A 17,355-nucleotide genomic window follows, 5' to 3' on the forward strand; every position below is an offset into this window, starting at 1 on the left:
AATGACCACAAACAAGAACCGGGAGGGTCATGTGCAAGCCTCAACTAATGTCTGAGCTGAAGGCAAAAAGCGATAGTCCTGATTGCCCTGCTTCCACTGTAGTCTGTAGACACAAGCTGCCATAGGACCATCCGGAAGTATGAGAAGATAGTCTGCTGGCGAGGAGGTTGTGAGCGAGAAGAGTCAGTTGGAGCTCTACATCTACAAGAATAGGGTAACTGACAATGTTATAAAAGTTATATTGCTTCAGGGACTTCTGCTACTTAGTTGATGCTATTTGCTACTTACCTAGGAATCTTTGTGGGTCCAAATTTTCTTGAGAACAGACTTTTTTTTTAACCTAATTCAGCATTCAGCAGTAAGCTATATTTCGTATGTAATGCAAAGAGTTTGTGCATACATTTTGTTTGAACTGAGCTATTTCTATTGCATGACATTGATGAATAATGTTGACTGCGCCTTTGTCTGACACTTGATTTCTTCTTGTATTACATTTACAACTTCTTAGGTATGTATTTGAAGATACGATTGATTTTGTTAAATCATCAGTCATAGAAGGAACCCAGGTAATCAGTTACATGCTTTTAGTTTCCTTGTTTATCGTGATGTCTTTAAGAGGTATTGTTATCTTACTGAAATTTCCTATTCTAGCCTGAAGACGATTCAGATAAAGAGGACATTGAAGCAAAAGATATTTTGAAAAGGGAGCTCCAGGTGAGTGTGGTTACTGGTCATAGAACATGTAGTCCATATGTGATGTGTAGCCTTTTCTTTTGCTGTGATAGAAGTATAGAACATTGTGTACTTTTCTTGGCAGCTGCATACATTCCTGAAAGATTTATGTTAATATCCTCTTTATTAACAATTCTCCTTTTCTGAACTAGGATGAGCGAAAGACACTTCCAATTTTCAAATTTAGGGATGAATTGCTTAAGGCTGTAGAAGAGTATCAGGTTTGTGTTGCTTTTGACCTTTTGTAATGATATTGCTTGATGATCATTATTTGGATGACACATGGCATCCATAGATTAAATCATAGAATCTAGGGAAAATTAGTTACGTAGCATCGAAAGATCTCCACATACGAATAATGCCATTAAAAGTTCTGTAAAATAGCATCAAGAATAAATATCACCCTAAACTAGCATTCTATCACATTTGCTAATATCGCCGTCCACCTGTCTGTCTGATCGCCACTTCTTCCTCCTTGCTAACGGTCATGGCAGCTTCCGCTAGGCACAGGTTGCGCTGGCCACACTCTAGGGTACATGCCAAGATGCGGGGGGTGCTGCTCTGCAGTGACCCGTGTCTGGCGCCTCTGGACACATTGAGGCCACCTCCACACCGTGGCCTCGACATGACTCCTCTGTGAACCTCTACATGGCCATCACAGCCGCGAGCGTTGTGGAAACAGTTGCAACCTGCGAGCCACTGCCGCCATCGATGGCGTACAGCGCGTTGGCGTAGGAGCGGCAACGCCAATCAGCAGCAATCCATCGCCAAGCTCTAGCTCCTTTGCAATCCAATCTCTCCTCCTTTGTCTCTCAGCGCCAGCACATGCTTCCCCAAATCCACCAACTAAAGCTACAACAATACCATTTTTCTGGCAAAAGAATACATCTACAACAGTGTCAATGCGTCATCAGGCTGCTTGACGGAATGCTTTGTTTCCATTTTTTTTGGGTAAAGATAGATAATACACTGGGATCCTCTAAATATAGTCCATATGTAATGTGTTTTTAATATTCAAAATAGAATATGTAATGGATTAAAGATGATACTTTACTTTTAATAAAAGACATACACAAGTATCAAGTAGAACTTTTTGTCAATTAAGTTTCCGGTCTGGCCAAGATTCAAGTATGTAATGTGCAACTCAGCTCTATTGCAATGGCCAAAGGGCCACATATGAAGATGTACAAAGTGCAGATAGCACCCTACACTGAAGTCTAAATACAATATACATATATCTAACCCGCCCCCCCCCCCCCCCCCCCCCCCCCCCCCCCCCCCCCCCTTCATGGCAGTTCAACAGCATTGAGTTTGGAGAGCAAATAGCTATTTGTGTGCCCTAGTCTGTGCTTTCATGAAAATATACTCTAGCTGAACCTCAGAAGGCACATGGTGGAAAGTCATAACATAATCATGCACTTGCGATCTCGTATAGGAAGCATCAATGCCAATGTGTTTGGTGAGTTCATGCTTCACTGGGTCCCTGGCAATATTGATCGCACTAGCGCTATCAGAGGAGAGGGGAGTCGGTGCAGTAACTGGCACAACGAAATCCTTGAGCAGCCATTGTAGCCAAGTCACCTCCGCAGTCACAACTGCCATAGCCCGCAACTGGAACAGAGGGAGCACCAAGAGGGAGACGACCAGAATGAGTAACTGAAGAAGTGGAAGTTAAAGGAACAGGAAAACAGTTGGGTTTTTGTTAGTCTGTAAGGTCTTTTGTGACGGCGGTGCTTGACCTTGAAAGGTCTGCAATTGTCGTGTTATGTTTCGTTCTATAGACTGTAATATGGTGGGTTTATCGTAGTCTAGCTCCTGGGGGTTATCTGATTCTGAGGCAGAGCTTCAGATATGCTGGAGACAGTCGCCTGTTATCTTTCTTCTTTGGTTCTTCAGACGCATGTATTTCCGTTTCACTGAATGGAAATGGGGCTAGCCTCGTGTGGAAAAAAAAGGAGGTGGGCATAGTGGACCTAACTAGGAGAAGAAACAAATTGAACTCAAGATGTGGATAGAATGAGAAATGTCAGGACGAGTGATACCAAGATAGACAAGACTCCCAACAAGATGACAATACTGAGTGGGATCGTTGAGAGGCACACCATCAGTGGGGCACAAGTGAACACCAAGCTCCATAGGTGTATCAGCTGTGCGAGTATTAGTGAGAGCAGCACAAGAAAGGATATCTTGAATGTATTTTCTTGGGAGGGGTAGATGCCATCAGGCGTAGAAGAGACCTCAATACCAAGGAAGTGACTAAGGGGTCCCAAATCAAACCTCAATACTAAAGTCTAAATACAATATATCAATGTCGACAGACTACCAAACTCAGATCGTATCTAGGACCAAACTGGTCCACTCTAGGTTCATAGCTATAGGAATTTGGACTTTAGTTGATGTTCTGACAACCTCAGTTCTCTTTGTAGGTTATTGTCATAGTGGGCGAGACTGGGTCTGGTAAAACAACACAAATACCTCAGTACCTTCATGAGGCTGGGTATACTGCGAAAGGAAAGGTAAGATATCCATAAGCTCCATTACTCTAGTGAGAATATGGCGAGCATTGTCTGTGTATGTTTTGGTTGGTCTTATACACGGATATAGAAGAGGATCTGTATGGGCTTCTCCCTAGTAGCTCTCTGAGCTCCAGTTTCATGAAATGTGCATGTAGCAAGTAGGTTAGGTTTAGGCCATGATGTTTGTTTGCCTATATTTACAGCCTGCACTAAAGGTACTTAATTTTGTGCAGGTTGCATGTACTCAACCTCGTCGAGTGGCTGCCATGAGTGTTGCAGCAAGAGTATCTCAAGAAATGGGTGTTAAGCTTGGACATGAGGTTTGATTTTTTTTCTTAATTCTAATGTCACATAGTTCATAATAGGAATTTCATTCAATCGATATTCTATCATATCATCTGAAATTTGTAATAACTACTGTTCAGGTTGGTTACTCTATAAGATTTGAGGATTGCACTTCAGATAAAACAATTATTAAGTACATGACTGATGGAATGCTTCTGAGGGAGTTCCTTGGTGAACCAGATTTGGCTAGCTATAGGTATCCATTTATGAAAGCAGCTGTGTTTGTTCCTCCCCCAAAGTATCACAGACCTTTCTTATGTCTGTTTCTTTATTTTTGCTGCAGTGTTGTCATGGTTGATGAGGCTCATGAGCGTACCCTCTCCACTGATATCTTATTTGGTCTGGTGAAGGTTAGCTAGCTTGATGTATTGCATTGCAACTACATTTGATACAAACTCAAAATGTTACCATGTACATTAATATGGTTTTCCTGCCTTCAGGATATTTCTCGTTTTCGACCAGACCTGAAGTTGCTCATTTCTAGTGCCACCCTTGATGCAGAAAAATTTAGTGACTACTTTGATTCAGCTCCTATTTTCAAGATACCTGGGAGGCGATACCCGGTTGAAATTCATTATACAAAAGCCCCAGAAGCTGATTACATAGATGCAGCAATTGTCACTGTTTTACAGATACATGTGACACAACCCCCTGGAGATATCCTGGTGTTTCTCACAGGTCAGGAGGAAATTGAAACAGTTGATGAAATCCTTAAACACAGAACAAGGGGCTTAGGCACCAAAATTTCAGAATTAATTATATGTCCCATTTATGCAAATCTGCCTACCGAGCTTCAAGCTAAGATATTTGAGCCAACCCCCGAGGGTGCCCGTAAGGTGGTTCTGGCCACTAATATAGCAGAAACTTCATTAACCATTGATGGTATAAAATATGTTATTGATCCAGGCTTTTGTAAGATCAAATCATACAATCCCCGCACAGGAATGGAATCTCTACTTATTAATCCTATCTCAAAAGCTTCAGCAAACCAGAGGGCAGGAAGATCTGGACGCACTGGACCTGGAAAATGCTTCCGTCTATACACGAGTTATAACTATATGCACGACCTAGAAGATAATACTGTTCCAGAGATCCAACGAACCAATCTTGCGAATGTTGTGCTTACACTCAAGAGTCTTGGTATTCATGACTTGGTTAACTTTGACTTCATGGATCCACCTCCATCAGAAGCCCTATTAAGGGCTCTGGAACAACTTTTTGCTCTCAGTGCACTCAACAGTCGTGGAGAGTTGACCAAGACTGGAAGAAGAATGGCAGAATTTCCACTGGATCCTATGTTGTCGAAGATGATTGTTGCTTCAGAGAAATATAAGTGTTCTGACGAGATCATCTCCATTGCATCCATGTTGTCAATTGGCAATTCTATATTTTATCGTCCGAAGGACAAACAAGTTCATGCAGATAATGCAAGGTTGAACTTCCACACTGGCAATGTTGGGGACCATATAGCACTACTAAATGTATGATTCCCTGCCTGTTTACTTTTGTAAGCATACACACACACACACACACACACCTTTATATGGTCAATGCTAACTTATTCTTGCAGGTGTATAATTCTTGGAAAGAAACAGACTATTCAACTCAATGGTGTTACGAAAACTATATACAGGTCTTTACCTACCCGTACTTATTATCCTCAGGGTTAATTTCTTGGCCTGAAAAAGCTCTTGTTATCTTGGTATCTGATCAGCCAGTAAACGTTCTCTTTTATTATTTATTTTTCATATTTTCTCAGAAGGTATATTTGTACATAAGAAATGGAAAATGGTGGGGATGACTTAGATATTGTAAACAAAGTATTGATGGAATAGGGTGGAGAATCTCACCTGCTGTTAGTGCATTATTGAAATTTGATTGTTGGTCCCTTGGGAAAAGCTTGCTGTACCCAAAAAATCCTGTGACCACTGGTTAGTTAATGGTTTTTGTTTCCCTGAATATACCTCAACATTACGGGCTGCTTATATTCTCTGCTTATGGGCCCAACTTTCACTAGGCTGTCTTGTAACATTCTTGCGAATTTCAACTATATTTGTCTGAATACCCCTCTTCCCAATACACATCATGGGTCATGAACATTGAATTACCGTGAAAAGAAATATTTGTTAGTCATATAGGAGTATTATATTCCAAAACCTTGATTCCCATAAAGCCAATGTGAAATTATTTAAAATTGTGATTGTGAGTGGAATCAAAATTCTATAATATCTAATTAGATATGAGTGGAATTAGCAAGCAGCTGCGTATTATCTTATTGTGTCTTAGGTTCATAAGCTACACTAATATGTTCATCAAAAAGATCTCGCTACTGCTAGAAGATGTGAATTTGAGACAATTCCATTAGAGTGCTTTAGGGTGGGGTTACACATATAAAGTTTCCTTAGTGTATCAACGCTGCCTAGAGGTTCAAGATCCATGACGCACTGGATACACTGTTCAATTACTACTACATCTACTGTTACGCTATAGTATTTCTATGTGCTTCTTCACAACACTAACAGTCATCAGCATTCTGGTTTTCATAGCACTTTAGATGCTTCTGCCCGTAGTTGTAGCTGTAATGCTCTAATACCTAAGTTATATATTCGAACTTTTATAATCTTGGTTAGTTGACATAGCATCCACTGGAGTATACATGTCAAAGGACATTTATTGTTTCTAGCTATCAGCCTTGTAACAGAATTCATCTTTACACAGTAGTTAAAAATTATCTGTTGATCCTTGATTCTGCAAATTTATGTGGTAAAATTATCATTGGATAATTCAGGTGCGCAGCATGAAGAGGGCAAGAGATATTCGGGATCAACTAGAGGGGCTTATGGAAAGAGTTGAGATTGAGATTTGCTCAAATGCCAGTGATTTAGATGCTATTAAAAAAGCTATAACATCAGGTATGAGCCTTTGGGGTATTCTTCAGTGCTTTCTAACAATGATGCAATTGCTTCATGTGTGCTGTAGGTTTCTTCCATCATTCTGCACGGTTGCAGAGGGATGGTACATATAAGACTGTCAAGAACCCTCAGACCGTACATATCCATCCTAGTTCAGGATTAGCGGAGGCAAGTTCATTTGATTGTACATCGTCTCATTTTCATAGCATTCATAGTTCTACCTTTTCTTCTGCGAGTTTTAGTTATGATCTCTTGTGTTATGTGCTTATATATGCTGTATGCAGATACGGCCGCGGTCCGTAGTATACCACGAATTAGTTCTCACAACAAAAGAGTTTATGCGCCAGGTACGCCCTGTTATTCAGAATCTCATTAAGACCTGTAGGAGAATTTGTTGTATATTGATGTGACAATGGACATACTGTGGCACTGCAGGTGACGGAACTGAAGCCTGAATGGCTGGTAGAGATAGCACCACATTATTACCAGCTAAAGGACGTGGAAGACTGTAAGGCTTGATTGTGATGCCATTAATCGCTCAACCTAGTTTTTGTTGTATGAGCTATGACTTAAATGCATCTTCCTTTTTCCTGCACAGCTGGAACAAAGAAGCTACCAAAGGGTCAAGGACGAGCTGCATTGTAGCTAGGACCCATGGATGTTTTTGTGTTGGACTCAGCCTAGGAGCATCAGGCTTTGAGTGAAGATGTATATAACTCCTTATATTGAGAACGCAGCGAACATGATAGATGATGTCACTATTCACTGTCCTGCTTAGGTTTCAGAGTAGCCGATTGTTCATGTAAATTATGACATGAAGACATGCATGTGAACTGCTATAATTGTCATACTAGAGGGAGCGCTGGCATACGGCGTTTGGGGTTGCTAGCCGCCATGCTGTTGGGACTATTGTCCAAGAAAATGCACATGTGCCTTGCCTCGCCGGCCTCTTGGGTAGGGACGTAGGGTGGACAAGGGCCTATCCCGGCAAGGATAAATTTGGGATTTTTCCTAGAATATGGGATTCTGCAAAAACATAAGTTGTGAATCTTTCTATAAATGGACTGGTCATATTGGGGAAAATGGATGGGTTGGAATGGAGTCGTCAGTTTTTGAATCTGAATAATTCAGTCACGGTCCACTAACTTGTTTGGTTTACGGTGTTTGTTTGCTGTCCTAACAATATCATCACCTGGCTTAGGCAGCGTGCCCACGCGTTGGATCCTTGAAAATGTCTAGCAAGCCGTCCCTAGGCCAAGATGCAACCTAAAAAGCCGTTTTAGGTGCTCGCTGGAGCTGTCTAGTTCTGGTATCATGGCCTTAGTTGTTGGAATTTGCATGTTTGGATGCAATCCTGCTAATGGGCTTAAACCTACCCAAAACCCACCCCGCCGCATAGTTGCTGTCTACTCTTGAATATTGGTATTTGCTAGTGGACATGACTGCTGGAGGCTCGAGGAAATAAATGGGCCTGATGGTGAGAGCTTAGAAGTTAATTTGTTATAGGACAATTTTCAGCATAAAAATCTATTCTTTTAAGGACAAAAAGGATTCACTCTGTAATAGAAGAATTACTTTCTCGGGTCCTTTTAAGTGTCGTTTTCACATATCGATGAGTTAAATGTATTTAACTTTGACTGAATATATACAAGAGATTACTACTATTTATGGGGCGTAATAAGTATCAGTTAATTAATCATTGGATATATTTTTATAATACACTTATTTAGAGATGTAAATGTTAATCATTTAATATATTTCTATTAGATCTGGTTAAACTTAAGAAAGTTTGACCTATACAGAAATCTAGGTGATACTTAAAAAGGGGAAAAAAGGGAATATATTGAGTTATTCTTTCAGTTATATTATTATATTATTTTATTAATGATTACTAGTATATTTAAATCTGCACCCACTGATTTCCCACAATAGTAGAATGCATGTTGAATTCATGTCTAAACTACGTACGGATGGTCAACACAAGAAGACAAATGTGGAAAGATGAGTATGGGGATTTCAAATATTTAAAAACTTGTGTACGTTATCTCCAAATTTCATGTCCACCGAAAGGAAATCCAGAGTTAATCAGGGACTTGAAAACCGGTGGATTTGTCGACAAAGAGCGCAAAGTCAAATCCCACACAAAAAAGTCAGTGCTGCGGTGGGCTGACACACCCTGCATTTAATAAACCCGTCTGAACCGTGGACTTTGCCAATCCCCCTTTATTTTATTTTTTATAAAATAAATTCTGGCACCGAAAAGACCAAAACACAAGCAAAGCCAGCGAGCGCGACTGTCTTCGGTGTCTCCTCTCCGATCAAATCCACATCGGAACAACCACTGAAAAGCACGCGGTTCCTACCCGTCCGGCCGCCGCCATCAACACCACCGGTGGGAGGTGCCTGTCCCCGCTGCTCGGCTCCGGCACGGAGCGTCCCTCCCTCCGCTCGTTCTGCAGTTTTCAACGGAGGTTGGGTCCCGTCAAAAAAAATCTGATCCTCCCGTCTCTCTGAAGCCGGCTTTCTTGACTAATCGGCGGCGGAATTTCGCGGCCTGGGTCTGGCCGCCTTGTCTTGTTCCTCCCCATCGGTACTTGCCTGGTGGCTGATACCTTCTATTCCCTTCCCTTGTTTGGTGTTCAAAAGGCGCAATTCCCACTTGGTTCTTGGTTTGTTGGAGGTCGTCACCTTCTTCCTGCTTTGATTTTTTCCTTCGGCGGGAGCGTCGTCAACGCGACGACTCGAGCGGGTAAGATTCGTTCCATCTTTTCGGCGTTCATTTACTTCGTTGTTTATCGCCGGCGTCGGGTGGGATTGAGCGATATTCGTGGCCAATTTTGCATCTTACAGGTGCTCGGCTGGTGGAGCTACTTGTCGCGTCGGCATTGGTCATCATGGGCGGCGTGTGTTCGGCGGGGATCGCCGGGGACAAATCGCCGACGGAGCTCTCGTTCCGAGCGATGGGGTTCGTGGTGGAGCAGGATTTCAGGGCATTCTCAGCCGCCAGCAAGAACAAGACCGCGCCCATCGAGGAGGCGGTGGATCCTAACCAGGTGAGCGATCAGTCGTTTCGTCTGTCTGATAAGGGCTCGCCGCCGTCCACGAGCGGCAAGGCTCGTCGCTCGGTCTCCAAGGAGCCGCATTTGACGCATGCTGAATCGTGGAAGGCCAAGGCTGGGAAGCCTAGGAGAAGCATGACCGGCAAGGCTGGTCCGAGCAAGGCAAGTCTTTCCTTCTGGATTTACATGTGCTTGTATAATTGCGCATCAAATTCGATAAGTTCATTGTTGGGAAACAAATGTTGGATCGTGCATTAAGACTTAGGTGTGGTATTACATTGTGTAATGAGTAATGACAATAATTTTGCTGAAAATAATGTTACTTTGTGATCTTATTGGTAATGAGAGGAGCTAAGTTCTTACATTGTAGCATGAACCTTGTGTCAATCTATCGAGTTGTGTATCCAGACATGGTTTCTGTGCTTCAGAAGAAGCTTGTTTTGCCAGGTTTCGTAATGCTTCTGTTTTTCTCGACTCTTCTTGCAGGTTTCAGACATAGGCATAGCCCTTGGTAGAAAGAGTACCTCTGGACTTGGGAAAGCAGTAGAGGTTCTAGATAATCTGGGCAGCAGCATGTCAAGTTTGAGCCCTGGAGGGGGGTTTGTGGCGAGACCAACGACAAAGGGGAACAAAATATCAATCCTTGCATTCGAGGTTGCAAATACAATAGTTAAGGGCATGAGCCTCATGCAGTCTTTGTCCAAAGAAAACCTGAACTATTTGAAGGACATGGTCCTTCTATCAGAAGGTGTACAACGTTTAGTTTCAAGCAACATGGATGATCTGATGAGAATTGCTGCAGCCGACAAGAGGTTTGCCAACACATATATTAGCATTTTAATTCTGTGATGGTTTAGCTGATGTTATAGCCCAACTTTAACGTTCCTAAATAATAAAAGGTTTCATATTCTGGTCACATCTTTGCAGGCAAGAGCTGAGTATATTTTCACGAGAAGTCATAAGATTTGGGAATCGATGCAAAGATCCTCAGTGGCACAACCTAGATCGTTATTTCTCCAAGTAGGTTCCCACCGTTAACATGGCTTAATGATTGATTCCTAGTGTAATGATCTCACTAGTCCTTGTGTTTATTTCCAGGCTAGGGTCAGAAATTACACCCCAACCAGAATTAAAAGAAATGGCAAAAGCAGATATGCAGCAACTGATGGCCCTTGTTCGACACACTGGTGTGAGTATTACATACGTTGACAAAGTCTCTAGTGTTATTACAGAAAACAAACTGTGTTTGATTACATTTCTTTGGTTTTTGTTAACCTTTGCAGATCATGCAATCCATTTGATTCCTCTAGCCTTTTCTGATTTGGTTGCTATTTCACTACTTGTCCCATAGGATCTCTACCATGAATTACATGCATTAGATAGATTTGAGCAAGATTATAGCCGTAAATTGGAGGAAGAGAAAAGATCAGTTACATTTGAAAGGGGTATGCCGATGTTCATCCATGTATTGCCCTTGTAGTTTCAGATGCTATTTTGCTGCCAGTCCAATTCCCTGATCTCAGCACACTTATAACTGACTGTCATGAATGAACAGGAGATACTGTTCAGATTATCAGACAAGAACTGAAGAGCCAGAGGAAGCATGTACATAATTTGAAGAAAAAGTCTCTTTGGTCTAAGTCTCTTGATGATGTAAGTAGTTCATATGCAAATCATGCACAAGATAAAGTGTACACAGATGGAAATTTGGTAATTTTCTGCTTTTAATGGGCGAGATGAATGATGCAAATTGTACCTCCTATTTGTAGGTCATGGAGAAGCTTGTAGATATTGTCCAGTTCTTACATGTCGAGATTCAAGATACTTTTGGGCCTTGTGGTAAGGTTGCTCGCCCACTCTATATTTGTCATCAAACCAGTCACGATTACCACCTAGTAATTACTACTAACTTGTCTGTTTTGTGTTCTTTTGTTCCTGTAGATGGAGAGTCAAACGAATCGCAAGAGAGCCGTCAAACGTTGGGGTCTGCTGGTCTCTCTCTTCACTATGCTAATATCATTTCTCAGATTGACAATATTGTAAGTGTCTCGTGTTTACTTAAATATATTTTGCTGCCTCATTTCTCTTTTGCATGTGTCCACATTGGTCAGCTACATTTATTTTTCATATTCAAATTATCAATAGGTTATGCTGAAACTAGCAGACCAAATATTCTGTATATATTTTCTAGATATTTGGTTCTACAGTCCACAACCTGTAGCCATATTGGCCAATGATGTTATAGGATATGGTTCAAAAATCCGGTTGGGTTACTACATTCTGAAACTTCGAAATCTTCACTTTAGAAGTGCTATTTTTACAGCCAATCAGTCATCATACGGAAATCTTGCAACTTTTGTTCTGGAAAAAAAAGGAATGCTGTCATAGTTACAGATCTCATGCAACTAATGAGCATAAATGCATAATTGGAACATACTTTCAACAAAATACTTGTTGAACGGTCCTGGGGAACTGTTTACTAACTGATATTAACGTCGCTGCTTAAGGTTTCCCGAAGCTCTGTTCCCCCTCAAAGTACAAGAGATGCACTCTATCAAGGTCTGCCCCCAAATGTCAAGTCTGCTCTTCGAACAAGACTACTAACTTCCACAGAATCTGAAGAGGTACTCTGATGCTTGAATATGATGCTCCATTATCCACATTGACAACATCCACACGGGAGCTTTATATTTTCTAAACATTATTTCCTGCTGCGTTAGGTTCCGATCACTAAAATCAGGAGTTCAATGGAGAAAACTTTGCAATGGATTGTCCCGGTTGCCAATAATACGGCCAGGTACTTCAAATCGAAATGTTTTAGCTACAAAAAAAAATAGAATCGACTTTGATGTTAACCTTTGTTTGTAATGCTATGAACCAGAGCACACCATGGATTCGGATGGGTTGGCGAGTGGGCGAACACAGGGTAAGATAAGACACTGATCCATTTTCTTTTTGTTAAGAGTAATTATTATTCGTCAAAGTATATACTAAGCTAAATGTGTGAGGCCAAACTGAAGAACTCTCCGATTTGTGCTTGTGCAGGAATGATCCGTCACGGAAACAGGCTGGGCAACCTGACGCGCTGAAGATCGAGACCCTGTATCACGCGGACAAGGAGAAGGCCGACGCGTGCATACTGGACCTGGTGGTGTGGCTCCACATCCTGATCAGCTACAGCAGGCCGCCAAACAACAGGTCACCGAGCCGATCCCCCGTGCGTTCCCCGGTGCACGCAGCCCCGGCGGTGGCAGCAGCAGCATCGTCCAGGGGCGCTGCTGCTGGGCTCACCCGGGAAGACCGCGAGATGCTGCAGGACGCGTACACCCGGCGGCGGTCCGCTGGGACGACTGGGAAGAGCAAGAGCCAGGAGCTGTCGACGGCGGGCCGCGGCCACAGGCTGGCGCTGAGCAGGAACGACAGGCTGAGCAAGAGCGGCAGCCACTGCTGCCCGTCGGCGTCCCGGGAGCGGGAGCACGGCGGCAGGGTCTTCCCCCTGGCGACGGGCAGGTCTGCCGCCTCGTCGTCGCCCGTGGTTGTTGGCTTCGACATCGACCGGATCAGGGGGGCGCTGGACGTGATGGACAGAGTGGACGTGCAGAAGCAACCGTGAGGTCGCTCATCAGCGCAGCGAAGCTGTGGAGGGTTCAGGAGACAGCAGAGCAGGTGGTGTATGCATGGCAATGCACGCCATGGGTGTCTGTGTACTGAAAGGCGTGAGAGGATCGTGAGTGTGAAGAGTGATGGGAAGGAAAGGAGAGGTGTAGTAGGCCAGGATTAGGATTGGGAAACCATGATGTGGCGAGTGATCGTGTGGATTACTAGCAGATTATGAGCTTAACTAGCATACATAATGCCTGCAGAAACAGTGCAGGATGGATATAGCACATGCATATACATACATAGGCAAGAATTTTTCTTTTCTCCTTTTTGTTTGTCTTGCTGTCGGCGGTCAGTCAGTATACGTATTTGTGTGTATGCTCCTGCGGTCCTGCCTCCTGGATTGGGCTCGTTGACATTGCTGGGAAGCCATCCATCCAAGATTGCTGTGGCGTGCATGCATCGGCTGGAGACGCAAGCAACCTGTGGGTGGATTGGATGGCTGCCTATTCCTACCACCATGCCTTGCCTGCTGACTTGCTGAGCGGTGACTGCACTGCAATACAACAGAGTAGTACATGTACATGCTCGTGACCTTGAGAGGCAAAGGCCCAAAGGCGATGCTGAAGCAGCGTGCGTGTCAGGAAGCGAATCTTGCGATACCGCTCGCATAGGGCCCCCGGAACCCGGATGGCTGGAACCACCGGAGCGATCAGAGCAGTGAGGAAGAGTCGAAGAGACCGACGATTCAGCTGAAGAGCGAGCGACTGCTGCGTCAGCAGGGTCGGGGAAGTTATAGAGAGGGACGTCGACGCCGATGATGTGTGAGGTGGACTGGTGGTGGCTGTGTCCGTGTGTTCGCGCGCGCGCGCGCTACTGGCTAACCGCCACGGGAAACCCTGCTACTGCTAGCTGGTCCATATGCGCCTAGACTGGAGTTGTTGTTGCCTGTATCTCTGTATGTGCCCATGCGGCTCGGCGATATCCATCCCTGTTCACAATGCGCCCGCCGTTGCATGGTTGCGATCCTCGCTCGGTGCCCGTCCACCCACCAGCCTTTGCAGCCGTACATGGGTGACGTACGGCTCAGAGACCAGAAGCAAGCAAGCAATGGCATAGTCGTCGATAGACCTTCGTAAACATCCGCTTCGTTCAACACCCGGTCCACACGTATGGTGTGATGCAGGAAATCCAGCCATAGGGTCCGGTCCGGCCCGTCGACAGGCACGTCCATCAAAGTCATATCTGTGTCCCATGCATGCTGGACGACGTAGACGTTAGGATACGAGTATTTATACCTACGTACGGCCACTCGCCCACTGCCTTGCCAAAGTTTTACTCCCTCCGTTCCAACTTATAATTCGTTTGACTTTTTTTTTACTCCAGGTTTGGTCGCTCGTTTTATTAAAAAAAATTATATTAACGTAGTTCAATTTAAGTCATTTTTGAAAAAAAATTTGTTAATAAAGTAAGCCACAACAAGAAGTTATATTTAGCATAATTTTTTGAATAAGGCGAGTGGTCAAGCTTATGGTCAAAAAAGTTAAATAAACTATAATTTGGAACGGATTTAGTACTCAATTTTTGTTCCAAAAAATAAAACCGAACCGCATGCTCCGCACGTGCTTTTTGGCAAAGAGAGATTTGTACGGATATTGGGCTTGTTTGGTTCATCCCTCCTGAAGTAAACTGCCAAATAAACTTTAGTCACTTTAGCTACTAAATTGTCAAACCAAACAGGAGTGGCTAAAGTTTAGTCGTTAATTTTAGTAGCTAAATTTTAGTAACGAGAAACCAGGGCCATTGTATTGGTCGAAGTACATGAGCAGGAATAGCAAGCTTCCGCGGTTCCAAAATCAAAGGTGTATATTCTCTTTGTTTCTTTTTATTTAGAAGATACATATAGTTTTGTACGTGTACATATATAAGTAATAGAGTAAAATACACCGGAGGTCTATTAATTTTTGGTGAAGTGTCATCTAGGTCCATCAACTTTGAAACTGCATTTTTTGGTCCATTAACTTTCGTTTTGTGTCATCTAGGTCATCAGCTTTGACTCTTGTATTTTTGGTCCATGAACTTTTAAAATGATTCACTGCAGGTCCACGCGTGCATGCACGCACGTCGGCTTTTTGCGTCGGTGGAGCCATGCCTGCACTCGCCGCCGTCGCTCGTCTGCCAGGCATGCATGTGTGTTTTCCTGCTCGAATCATGACAGGGTTAGTGCATTTTGGCCCGGCTAACCGGCTAAGCGGCCCTGGCCGGCTGCCGTAGACAAACCGCAGCGCCTTGCCGCCGCCCTCGACGGGGAACGCCCTGGCCGGACGATGTTGAGATCAGATGAAATGAAGTGCAGTAGCTAGCTAGCTAGTAACAGGCGACCACATGTCGTGCAGTGAACGAACTACTGCTCTACTGGATTAGACCAGAGCCAAAAGAAGAAAGAGAGATCGTGCATAATGGACCGGAAAGGATGCCGCTGGTCGATCGTTGGAGCGTCAATCAGAAAGACGACGATGGGCCGGCCGTGCGCCGGCGTGCGTGCCGCGTGCGTGAGTCATGCTTACGGCCTCCAGCTCGGGTCTCCTCAGCGCGCTCTCGGGCTGCCCGGGCGGCATGGAGCTCGCGGCGTCCATCTTCGAGTCGCGATTGTGAGCCGGCCGTGAGCCGGCTGCCGCGCCGCGCCTGTACGTTGCCATGCTGGAGGCGGGCATCGGGCCTGACAGCTACACGTTCCCGTTCGTACTCAAGTCGTGCGCGCAGCTCGCGGCCTTGCGGAGGCAGGTGACAGCTTCAGCTCGATGGGTGGAGGCCCGACGAGAGCTCCATAGTCTGCGTGCTCTCGTCGTGTGCGCACCTGGGTTCCTTCGACGTCGGGCGGAGCGTCCACTGCGCGCTGCTGAGGAACACCGTGAGGCTGAACACCATCATGCAGACGTCCCTGCTTGACATGTACGCCAAGTGCGGCAGCATCGAGAAGGCCACGGCGGTGTTCGACGCGATGGACGGCAAGAACGCATGGACGTATAGCGCCATGCTATCTGGCTTGGCGCTGCATGGGGACGGGCGGAAGGCGCTGCAGGTGTTCGACGCGATGGTCAGGGAAGGCCACGCGCCCGACGCGGCGGCGTACGTCGGCGCCTGCAGCCGCGACGGTCTGCTCGAGGAAGGGCTGCGGTGCTTCGACCACATGCGGCTGGAGCACAAGGTCGCGCCCAACGCGCAGCACTACTGCAGCGAGTGGCGAACCTTTGCCATTGCACAATCAGAGCAAGATGCCTGACTTCCAAGTACAATTTGTGCGCTGCTAATACGCAATTCAATGATCTCAGTGAAAAAGGACACAATGCCGCGCAGGGAAAACTCTGAAAGAATCAAGAGAACAAAACAATGAACTCAAAGCTAGGATGTGCAATGGCTAAGAACTCAGGGGCTCTGCTCAATGCGTGGCCGGCGAGTCCGTGCCACCACCGTCCGCTGCTGCGACTGGCAGACCTACGCCGGGAATTTGCACCCGAACCGCTTCGTCACTATCGCGCCCCACCTCCCATCCGCCGGCACGGACGGCGCTCCCCTATCCACCGGTGCCCTGCCTCGCCGGTCCATCTTGTCGATGGCTTTCCTCATGCTCGTGCACTCGCGCTCGAGCTCCTGCACGCGGTTCCGCATGCTGTCCATATCGAGCCGCAGCATCTGGTTGCCCCGTGCCGCCACGCGCCATGTCGTAGAGCGTCCCCACGAGGTATGAGTAGCTCGGGATGAGAAGGTCGTCGACGGCCGCGTCGGGCAGCCGCGCAGCGATGCGCCCTTGTCATGATTCGAGCAGGAAAACACACATGCATGCCCGGCAGACGAGCGACGACGGCGAGTGTAGGCATGGCTCCACTGACGCAAAAAGCCGACGTGCGTGCATGCATGCGTGGACCTGCAGTGAACCATTTTAAAAGTTCATGGACAAAAAATGTAAGAGTCAAAGCTGATGGACCTAGATGACACAAAACGAAAGTTAATGGACCAAAAAATACAGTTTCAAAGTTGATGGACCTAGATGACACTTCACCGAAAGTTAATGGACCTCCGGTGTATTTTACTCTAAGTAATATATTACTATGACGATATGAGAAGAGATGTCCTAACCAATAATGGAAATAATATTGTAAAAAAATCTTAAATTTAGTTTTGAGTTAAGCT

The 17,355-nt window shown here is 45.0% G+C and overlaps 2 protein-coding genes and 1 long non-coding RNA gene across 6 annotated transcripts; all 3 read left to right on the forward strand.

Moving 5' to 3' along the window:
- The first annotated feature begins 105 nt into the window (after nucleotides 1–105).
- On the forward strand, nucleotides 106–690 carry LOC136530516 (uncharacterized). Its single transcript, XR_010777796.1, has 3 exons — nucleotides 106–214; nucleotides 509–566; nucleotides 652–690. It is a non-coding gene; the product is annotated as an uncharacterized lncRNA (long non-coding RNA).
- A 222-nt stretch (nucleotides 691–912) lies between these two features.
- On the forward strand, nucleotides 913–7,624 carry LOC136530515 (pre-mRNA-splicing factor ATP-dependent RNA helicase DEAH1-like). Its single transcript, XM_066523242.1, has 12 exons — nucleotides 913–953; nucleotides 3,159–3,248; nucleotides 3,482–3,568; nucleotides 3,674–3,789; nucleotides 3,877–3,943; nucleotides 4,034–5,074; nucleotides 5,164–5,226; nucleotides 6,382–6,505; nucleotides 6,573–6,673; nucleotides 6,790–6,852; nucleotides 6,941–7,013; nucleotides 7,104–7,624. The coding sequence occupies exons 3-12, from the start codon at nucleotides 3,515–3,517 to the stop codon at nucleotides 7,148–7,150; spliced, it is 1,749 nt and encodes a 582-aa protein (XP_066379339.1). The 5' UTR covers nucleotides 913–953; nucleotides 3,159–3,248; nucleotides 3,482–3,514; the 3' UTR covers nucleotides 7,151–7,624.
- Nucleotides 7,625–8,730: 1,106 nt separating this feature from the next.
- On the forward strand, nucleotides 8,731–13,486 carry LOC136530517 (protein PSK SIMULATOR 1-like). 4 transcript variants are annotated; one of them, XM_066523247.1, is made up of 14 exons: nucleotides 8,731–9,254; nucleotides 9,356–9,558; nucleotides 9,673–9,726; nucleotides 10,051–10,376; nucleotides 10,492–10,584; nucleotides 10,663–10,753; nucleotides 10,916–11,009; nucleotides 11,120–11,217; nucleotides 11,334–11,403; nucleotides 11,506–11,603; nucleotides 12,072–12,188; nucleotides 12,285–12,361; nucleotides 12,446–12,490; nucleotides 12,610–13,486. In XM_066523247.1, the coding sequence occupies exons 2-14, from the start codon at nucleotides 9,400–9,402 to the stop codon at nucleotides 13,175–13,177; spliced, it is 1,890 nt and encodes a 629-aa protein (XP_066379344.1). In that variant the 5' UTR covers nucleotides 8,731–9,254; nucleotides 9,356–9,399; the 3' UTR covers nucleotides 13,178–13,486. The 4 variants fall into 4 exon arrangements, with proteins under 4 accessions (XP_066379344.1, XP_066379342.1, XP_066379343.1 ...); XM_066523245.1 differs by having other exon boundaries at nucleotides 8,732–9,095; nucleotides 9,186–9,254; nucleotides 9,356–9,726; XM_066523246.1 differs by having other exon boundaries at nucleotides 8,732–8,976; nucleotides 9,152–9,254; nucleotides 9,356–9,726.
- Nucleotides 13,487–17,355: the final 3,869 nt, after the last annotated feature.

The sequence above is a fragment of the Miscanthus floridulus genome, unplaced genomic scaffold (genome assembly GCF_019320115.1).
Source record: "Miscanthus floridulus cultivar M001 unplaced genomic scaffold, ASM1932011v1 fs_14_2_3, whole genome shotgun sequence".
Taxonomy (NCBI): domain Eukaryota; kingdom Viridiplantae; phylum Streptophyta; class Magnoliopsida; order Poales; family Poaceae; genus Miscanthus; species Miscanthus floridulus.